General features: G+C 41.0%; 1 protein-coding gene across 8 annotated transcripts in view; it reads left to right on the plus strand.

Moving 5' to 3' along the window:
* Positions 1 to 4,493: 4,493 nt before the first annotated feature.
* The window catches only part of ccdc88ab (coiled-coil domain containing 88Ab), a 79,917-nt gene continuing 74,905 nt past the window's right edge, over positions 4,494 to 9,505 (plus strand). For all 8 annotated transcript variants that reach the window (XR_001571746.3, XR_008565705.2, XM_015944640.3 and 5 more), the window contains exons 1-2: positions 4,494 to 4,777; positions 4,873 to 4,973. Coding sequence is in view for 6 of the 8 variants with exons in the window: in XM_015944640.3 (XP_015800126.3) it covers positions 4,715 to 4,777; positions 4,873 to 4,973 (164 nt within the window). In the remaining 2 variants the exon portion in view is untranslated. The remainder of the gene's footprint in view (positions 4,778 to 4,872; positions 4,974 to 9,505) is intronic.

Genomic DNA, 9,505 nt, shown 5'->3' on the forward strand with positions numbered 1-9,505 from the left:
ATGCATATTTTCTTTCAAATCCTGTCATTTTTAGCTCTATTTGTTCCATTAGAATATAACATTTATTTTGGGCAGTTTGCTTACAATTAAAATTCAGAATGGTTCTACTGCCATTTCACTTATTCATGAAAATCTAACCATAGTTTCCCCTTTTCTAATTTAGAAGGCTTTTATATGTTAATTGTTATTTTACACCATTACTCCGGAAAATAAAATACACATCTTACTCTTATTTAACATTTTTTAAAATTGCTTTAAAATAATCCAATTATAAAGATTTTACAGAAAATAAAAAATGATACTAAAAAAGGCAAGGTCATGTAGACTAAGCAATGTGGGGTGGGTCACACAAAAACAGTTTTACGTAACATAAAGTTTTCTCCAACAGGTGTCAGGATATTATAAAAACACATCTATTGCGACACAAGATCACAAGAATAAAATGTGCTTCAGCTATCACACATCCAGTCAGATTAGGCTTTGCTCAAGCAGAGCAAGATATTACAATCTCAATTGCTGTTAGCTTTGAGATATCAGCAAGGAACTGTTTCTCATTGTGTCTGTCAGCTTTTCAGTGAGCTTCCCTTGAAAATTTTCACCCATTCTGGAAGTTAATTTTCCAGCAAACAACCTCCAGTCACGGAGCAATCCCTCTAAAAGTGGGCTTCCAGCAGTTGTTATGACAACAGATGAGTATTAACAGCATCCAATTCCTAGCTCTAAGTGGAACACACACACACACACGCACACACACACACACACACGCACACACGCACACACACACACACACACACACACACACACACACACACACACACACACACACACACACACACACACACACACACACACACACACATTTGGCAGCTAATTGCAGAGGAAAACAGCACGGCTTCACTTGCACACTGAGTATGACGCACACAACCTCTCATTCCTATTATTACCAAGAGCTGTCACAGTATTGTCTCTTTTTTTCCAGGGACACAGTAACAACTTATTTGAATCAAGCAGAGCAGTGGGATATTAAACTGTGTAAAGGACCAGTCAATTTTTTCCTGGGCTGAATGGTTTTCCTGCAGTAACACAAGAATTGTGACTGTGCATTCTTGTTGTATGGAATTTTACACAACCAGAAAAACATACACGACTTTAAGGAAGAGTTTTGTGGGCTGAATTTTCAGAAGAAATTTCTGTTCTAGTTTGAACCACAAATAGAAATGTTTGTGATAAATCGCACATTTTTGTGAAACTGTCTGCAGGACTTTGTGGTAATCTGGTTCCTCAGTGAGTGATGCCTCAGAAATAATAGTTTTAATTGACAAACTTAACATATAGGAGAAGAGAATGCCTTTCTATGAGTATTACTGTGGTTATAATAATAAAGAATGCCAACTAACTGAGTCATCAGGTAAAAGTCAGTGCCGCTTTGTGACAAAACTCCCAAATGGCAGCATGAATCCCAGATACTAATGAGGAAGGAATGAACACCCCCGTTCAGTTCAAGGGCAATAAACTCCACCAATGCACATAAATGCTAACACACAATCAGAAACAACCCAAGCTTAAGGGAAACTCAAACAATGTCTCAACAGTGGCAGAGCAGAAAATGGTCACGTTCAGGCTGCTGTGTGTGGGGAAGCAGCCATAAAAGATTTTCATTATGTGCGTCAGGGTTTAGTGGTCTGCTGAGATGATGGGGTTAGAAGAAAAGAGCATGGGTTTCTTCAGAAAAGGTTTGAAATAAATTACTAATTTACATAAACCTTATAAACATGAGCATATAACTTTCTGATATGTCAGATCAATTCTCTTGATTCTCAAAAAACAACGAGTCTGCTAAATGCTCTAAAAAGCACTAACAACAGCACCCATTAGCCTGATTAAAAATGGGAATAAACCATTACTTTACAAACACGGATTGCTGAAAGTATTTTAAAGTTCCATCCAAATCCTTATTCTTTATTTCTGATCAGATTCCAGAGCAATTCTTTATTTCTCATATCTGAACCAGTCATTACATTTTAATAGGTTATTTGACCACATGATCACTGCTCCAGCAATAGCCATTTATTAATTAGATCACATGACCTTTCTGCTGGTGTTGTCTTAAAATCTGTATTTAGCATCTGCATGACTGGGACTTCCTGTTATAGGAGTTTATTCAATAAACACAAACTCAGTCTTCAGTTTAATTTGTTCACCAGTGAGTTATCTTATTCACTCCAAGTGTTTTTATGCGTTACTTTTTTTTATTAAATAGTAGGAGTCACATGTTCCAGCTGCCCTGGGGAACACTGACAGGAGAGAAGACTGCCAAATGCAGTGAAGTGTCTTGCCCAAGGACACAACGACTGCGACAGACTAAGCTGAGCTTGAACCCGCAACCCTCAGGTTATGGAGCAACCATGGTGTTTTATTTGGGAGGCTTGACAAATGCTTTAGTACCATTTTGGGCAGGGGTATTTAATTACGGACCTGGAGGGCCGGTATCCAGCACATTTTAGTTTTAACCCTGCTTCAACACACCTGATTTCAATCAGCGAGTGATCAACAGGCTTCTGCAGAGCCTGATGAGCTGCTGCACAGTTGACTCAACCACTGAATCAAGTGTGTTGGAGCAGAGGAACAACTGAAACGTGCGGCTACCGGCTTTCTGGGCCTGGAATTGAATACCCCTGATCTAGGGACTAAAATGTGCTCTGAAAAATGGCTGACCAGAACATCTTCATGTGCTAGGCCTAATCCCAATATTCGCACTTCCACACTTGTGCCCTTCAATTGCACAATCCCAGCCAGGGGTGTGAGTGCGTAGGGTGCCCCGATTCTCAATTACCCACAATCCATTGCTGTGGGAGCAAAGGCTCAAATGCCTTTTCTGAAAACATGTATTTTATTAGGAAAGTCGTTCATTTTAGGACGATTAATTGATGCTCTGAATGTTTTAGACAAAGATTTAATGTGGATAGCAATGAATGTAAATTTTGTCAAATATTTGTTTGGTTCACTCATTCATTGCCTCCCGTTTCCTGATCAGAAAAGCCCGTTGCTGCCGGCGTTTTTCAGCATTTTCACTGTATTTTTAAGAGTCATAGAACGTTGCGCACTAGGGTGATGTCAACGTCAAAACTACCAAAACAAAGAGTAGACTCACTTCTTACATCAGGATGAATCTGCGTGTTTCGAGCGCTGTTCGTTCTTTCATAATCCGTTGTTGAATTGTGAAGCTTTTACGGTTCGTGCCTTTTTCTTTACAGCAGCGGCCCAAAAAGATCTCCTAACACATGGATTTTCTAATTCCTGATCATGTGATGTGTGACATACACAGATGAAGATCAGCGAGCTGAGATGTTTGTTTTCACGTTGCGGGGGCTCATTCCTACGCCCACACAGTAAAAAAATGCAAATGATGACTTTAGTCGTCACTGGCAGTTGGATTTAAAATGATGACTTTTGTCGTCAATGGCAGTTAATGAGTTAATGAAGTTTTTTTAAGTAGCACAGTGACCAGCAGACGGTTGATGACGCAATGCTCCCTGTCCAAATTCTGCAATCATTTGCACACTTGTGCACCACACACTCGAAGCCTTGCTGTGCACTTCTTCCAAGCACACTTCACAGAAGGGCACAGTGCGAGTATTGGGATTGGGCCTCATTCTCTATTTCCCCAAACTGAGGTTGTTAAAGAACCATCTGGAACAGGAAATGCATTATTCAACATCCCCACAGACCCCTTCTAAGGATCTGAATATTTTCAACCTTTTTTTTTTTTTTAGATGTTTATATAGTGATCTGTGACATAACCCACCAGGTGTCAGTATTTTACCTCCATTATGATGTCTAATGCATGCTGCAGAGGCAGACAAAGGAAGTGCATTTATGCACTGTTACCCTGCATTTCTGCGTGGAAGTTAAACCAAATAAGCACTTAAATAGTCAGTATTACACACTGAGGTTATGAATCACAAGATTGGAGTTTTCATTCACTTTTCTTTTGAGACAAAGTGGTTCCATTACTCGCACTCAAACATGAGTGAATTTATTTTATTTGTTTGTTCACATGTTGACTAAGATCTTTTTTCTATGACTCAGAGGAAATCAGAGGAGAAAGGGAACGCTTTGATTAATGCCCTACTTTTCTTTGGGAGGAGGAGGGAGATGCGCAGGGAGGGAGGCGCGGCTCTACGTGTCCTCCAGTCATCCTCTCAACTCTCCAGCAGCAGCTCGGTGGTGTGCGGCGTTTGGACGCAGACAGCCAGGAATCCGCGTCTGGAAGTCACTTTATTTAAAAAAACAACAACAACAAAAAACTATGAGGTGGAACCCGATCATTTCCGAAGCTGGATTTGCAACATCTGTTTATTTTTCCCTCGCAGCTGGACCTTCTTTTACATACCCGAATTAGGATTATTTCTCATCTCTTTTCGTCGTTTAAATATTGAACGCAACGCGGACTGATCCTTAAATAACAGAAAACCTTAAGGGAATGCGGTTTTTGAGCACAAAAATGTGATTTCTTCTTCTCCCACCCAGGAAGAAGTCTCGTCGGCGGCATCTCCAACAGCTGGGTCGGTTTGAGAAAATTAGTGATTATTATTATTTTTTAAATCCTCGTAAAGTAAAGCCTGGATTAAAACGTGGAATTATCAACATGAGAGGAGTTTAAATCATTTTTTAAAAATCCCAATTTGTTTGAACAAACGGCTGAAGGTTAAATATGGAGAACGAGGTTTTCACCCCATTACTGGAGCAGTTCATGCTCACCCCTCTGGTCTGCTGGGTAAGCACCCTAATTAAATATGCTAATGAGTGTTGACTCATTAAACAATCACCTTATTTCGCCTGTTAATTGATCGCACTCCTTTCTTTTTCCAGGTGAAGACCGTCGGGCGGTCGACAGTGAGCGATGGCAGTAAATTATCGGAATATATGGAATTAGTGGATGGGATTTACCTGAACGAGTTCATGCTGGAGATGTAAGTAAATCTGAGAGTTGGAGAGCCGAACCGGTCAGTCCTCTGAGCTGGCCTACATAGAGGCACGGAATTAGCCAATTGAGGGCATGCAGACATCAAACCAGAGATGTGCAACAACCTACAGTCCATGTTTTATTGTTATTATAGTGGAGGAGGGTTAAAATGATGGTCATCCTTACACGAGACAGCAGCCTCTGTCCAGTTGAGCTGAATGGAGGCTGCTCACAAAGAGGACCCTGTGTTGGTGGGAGTGGGTCAGATATATTAACACTTAAGATGTCTTTTGAGCTTGTGTACACCGGTGTCAGCTGCATGGATGCAGCATGCCTCAGCAGAAAACTAGACTCATTCCCTTGAAGCTGCACCCTGCTGTGTTGTTGATTAATCCTAAGGAGAAACACTCTTCCCAGCACACACACCATGCATGAAAATTTTAACTTGGATGGTGCAGGGAAACAAGAGCACGTTTTATTTTTATCTAATTAAAGAAAATGTAGCTTATTTGTAAGATCTACTGACAGTGCTGGATTTGTGAAGGACTGCATGTCGAATTTGTCTCTTTCCTGAGACCGTTTCTATATGTGGCATGACAGGAGAAAGATTTCTACTTCTTTGTCTGGCTGCAGGTTGCCACTTCCTGCCAGCATGATCTGTTAAAATACATTTTTTTTTCCATATTTCCACTAATGCCAGACTCTCCTGTCAGCTTTTCCCCTGCTTGCCAGTTTAAGGAGCATTCAGTTTTGCCTGCTCCCTGATGAATAGGTTTAAAAGGGATTTATGTGCAGCACATCTCGTGTTTCCTCCCATTGGTTTGAGCCGAGACAACCTCATATCTAATGTATTTGTAGAACATATAGTTGATTGATCTTATGCCTTTTTAAAGAGTGAGAACAGTTTACGTACAAAAAACATGCTTATTATTGTAACAAGTCACATTTATAGCAATAATAACTTGACAGGACAATTAAGAGGACACTTGTTTTGAGCTCTCCGATTGTCCGTTTGCTATAAGCTGCCTCAAGTTTCAACAACCTCTTCCATCTCCCTCTCCAGTGATTTGGTTCTACTCCTGAGTGCTTCTAGTCTCTCGCCGGCTCCAAATAGAATCATGTTTAGGAAAGCAGTTTTTAGGTTTAGAGCTTTCCTCGTTTACTCTGTGTGAAAGAGTAAAAACTGTATTTCCAGTGCATTTTCCCCAGTGGAACATTGGGTAATGGGTAAGCAACTGGAAGGATATGGGGGAAGGGTTGGAGAATGAAGCAAGATGGAAAAACCAAAGGACAATAACCTTTGACATGAAAAAGACAAGTCTGGGGTTTACAAATGAATATGTGCTACCCAGATACGCTGTAGGATCTCTGTGCTTATGTGCAGTGGTGCTTAAAAGGTGGCTAGAAGTGAACTGAAATGAACCGTGGTTTGTCTGACAGGATGTTGGGGATTGGTAGTCACAGCCAACACTGTGCTTCTGTGCATGGATATCTCCGAGGCTTTTGAGTGTGTGTGGGAGTATGTGTGTTTGTGGATTTTTTTTCCTTGCACATTTGGTTATGGACTGAGGCAGCTGTTGGTAGTCGTCTAGCCCAGCCACCCTCCCACACACAAAGCACTACAGTACTGGTCAGAGCTTGTGTTTGTGTCACTGGTCTTTGTCTGTTTTCTCACTTAATGAGAAATGGGTCTCAGTGACGGATATATCATTTGTTTACACATCTACATCTGCTGCTGAGACATTTTCATCCCCTGCTGCTGACAGGTGAAGTGCAGACAATGTTTTTGTCTGTTCTTTAGCAAAATGTCATGATTCACTGGATGGGTTTTAATTGAAACTCACAAAAAGTGATCAGTGAATGAGCATCTACAACTGACTATTGAATCCAGGGGTAGACTTCTTGTTGGTCCTCGTCTACACAGTCCACATAGGTCAAGACCTTCCTCGATCACCAAGACTTGAATTGAGCGGCTGTGAATTTGGTCTAGCTTTCATATTTATTGCCGTCCCCACTGCAGCATAATGTCTTTTTGCCTAGCAACCGTGATGGCGCTAAGACCCTGTCCCAATACTCACACTTCCACTCTGGTGCCCCTGGTGCAAATGCAAAGGGTGTCCTAATTCTCCACAGTGGATCTTGGCCCCACCCCTTTATGCAGCTTTGCTCTGCACTTTGTTAAAGTCTGCACTGATGAAGACTTGTATTACCCACAATCGGTTGCTGTGTGTCAATTCTGAGACAAAAATACATAAAAAAAAATTTAGGTCAGAAAATGACCGCCTGGGAAAATTACAGTTTTAATATAGTTTCACTGTTTTGAATTGGCACAAACAGCGGCTGGCATCGCTATTTTGGAAGTCGTGAAAATGCGACGCAGTAATGTGGTCAACGACGCAATCCTCACTGTCCCAGTTTTGCAAACTTGTTTACCACACCCTCGATGAGCACTTCCACCAAGTGCACTTAACCCTCTGGAGGCAGGCGTTGCAGATTTGCAACGTTAAAACCTACCTACCTGGTTACTCCACATATGTACTTCATGAGCATTTTTTAACTCAGAAGTACCCCTGAAGGACTTAGTTGTTCGTCCTTTTATCAAAACTAATTTTGAACGTGAGAGGGTTAATATCGAACGGTACGCTACAGTGTGGGTATTGGGATTGGGTCTATATAGTAGTAAAAGCTAAGCTCAGCGGTAATATTGACGAAATACAAGACCTGTCATACGTGCTTGTTTACGAGTATTTTCTTTTTTTTTTTTTTAACTTGAACAAATATACAAATAAAAAAACTAAGAACACACTTTTTATGATTTTGTACTGCCAGATTTTACTACACTAACATTTAAAACTGTAATCCTTGCATTACAAGAACAAAAATCACCAGTTTGGCCCACAACATATCCTGGGATAATCTTTGCCAATGACTATACATCAGACTTGTCCTTGAAGTTCAGGGGACATGAGGACACATTTGAAGATGCATTTTGAGTATCCTTCAATTCTGGGCAGTTTTATCACTTTGCTGTGATGTAATCAGCCTCACAATGCATACTTGGAAGGATGTAGCCCCTGGATTCTGACAAACCCTATTAGTCAACCCAATTCAAGATGGCCGTTACAGTTAATTGGTGGTAAAACTCAGTTTTACAGACCATGAACTGCTCTGCATGCCTTCATCATCTCTAGGCTAGACTACTGTAATTCTGTCTATGCTGGTATGGGTCAGAAGGCTATTGCTAGACTCTAAAGGGTCCAGAACAGCGCAGAATGTTTACTGACAGGTACATCAAGGCGGGAACATGTTACCCCAGTTTTGGCATTGCTCCTCTGGCTTCCAGTCTGATACAGAAATTACATTAAAATCTCACTTCTTGCATATAATCCTTCCGCAACATTACCTCCATGTATGCGAGAGGCATGCTTAAGGACTATATCCCATCTCGATCGCTTTGGTCAGCTCATCAGAATTTACCGGTCATCTCTTCAGATGAGCTGAAATCTCGGGGGCATCGTGCATTTTCCAGTATGGCTCCAACTTTGTGGAATGCCCTGCCCCTGAATATTAGACAGGCTGTTTCACATCTTTTATGCCAAGATTGAAAACTTTTATTATTTTTCTGTGGTCTCCCAGATGGGTGCGTAAATATGCTCTACAAATAAAATGACTTGACTTGATCATTGACGTTGTCGCTGTGTCGTTTGCAACACAGATCTCAGGACATTTCATGGTGTTGGGCCTATTCTTATTTTCAGCTCTTGACCCAAAGGACTTTAACTCTACCATTCCTTAGTTTTAAAGCATGAAAAGCTCAGGTACTGTGCATTTGTTCAAACAATGCTATATCTTTAAACTATTCTCTAACTTTTAAAGAGACAGAAGCGAAGCAAAACAAGACATAGGAGCTTCCCGAGGCTTTCTCCTTCCCTTTTTATTAAAAGTTGCTTAAAAGTAACAGTGAACTTGATAGTGTTTATTTACACGTTGAGTATTAGTTGAAAGTCAAGTAAAAAGTCAACATGTGTGTACAATATAGTGCTAAACAGAACGGTTATCCTACAGCTAAAGAAATGTAGCCTTTTTAATGATTTATTGGTAATATCAGTTGTAGAGCTGAACGTCTGTCACTGCAGGAGACATGGCAGACCGACTGGTAGCAGTTGTCATGAGGACAACATGGGAGAGACCCTGGGATATCCAACGGTTCGCTGACAGACACCCAGATGGCACCATGCCCCCTCCCTGTGCCCCTCATGTGACTGACATGATCCAGCCAATTAGATTCCCTTCCTACTGCCGTCAAACCAATTAGCTTTCCCCTTCAGCAAGAAAAGCCGATGAAATTCAGTCACAAACAACTGTCCAGTTGAGCTCTACTGCAGGCTGTTGGGGATTATTGTACAGATGGGAGGGAAAAAAAATGATACGTAAATGTTTAACTTGTTTTTGGAACACTGGAACACTTTGAGGTTGGTGCAGATCAGACAGATCCATGCATTAATGGAAATCAGTCTAAATTTGTCTGATCACATGTCT

This window comes from Nothobranchius furzeri, chromosome 12 (genome assembly GCF_043380555.1).
Source record: "Nothobranchius furzeri strain GRZ-AD chromosome 12, NfurGRZ-RIMD1, whole genome shotgun sequence".
Taxonomy (NCBI): Eukaryota; Metazoa; Chordata; class Actinopteri; order Cyprinodontiformes; family Nothobranchiidae; genus Nothobranchius; species Nothobranchius furzeri.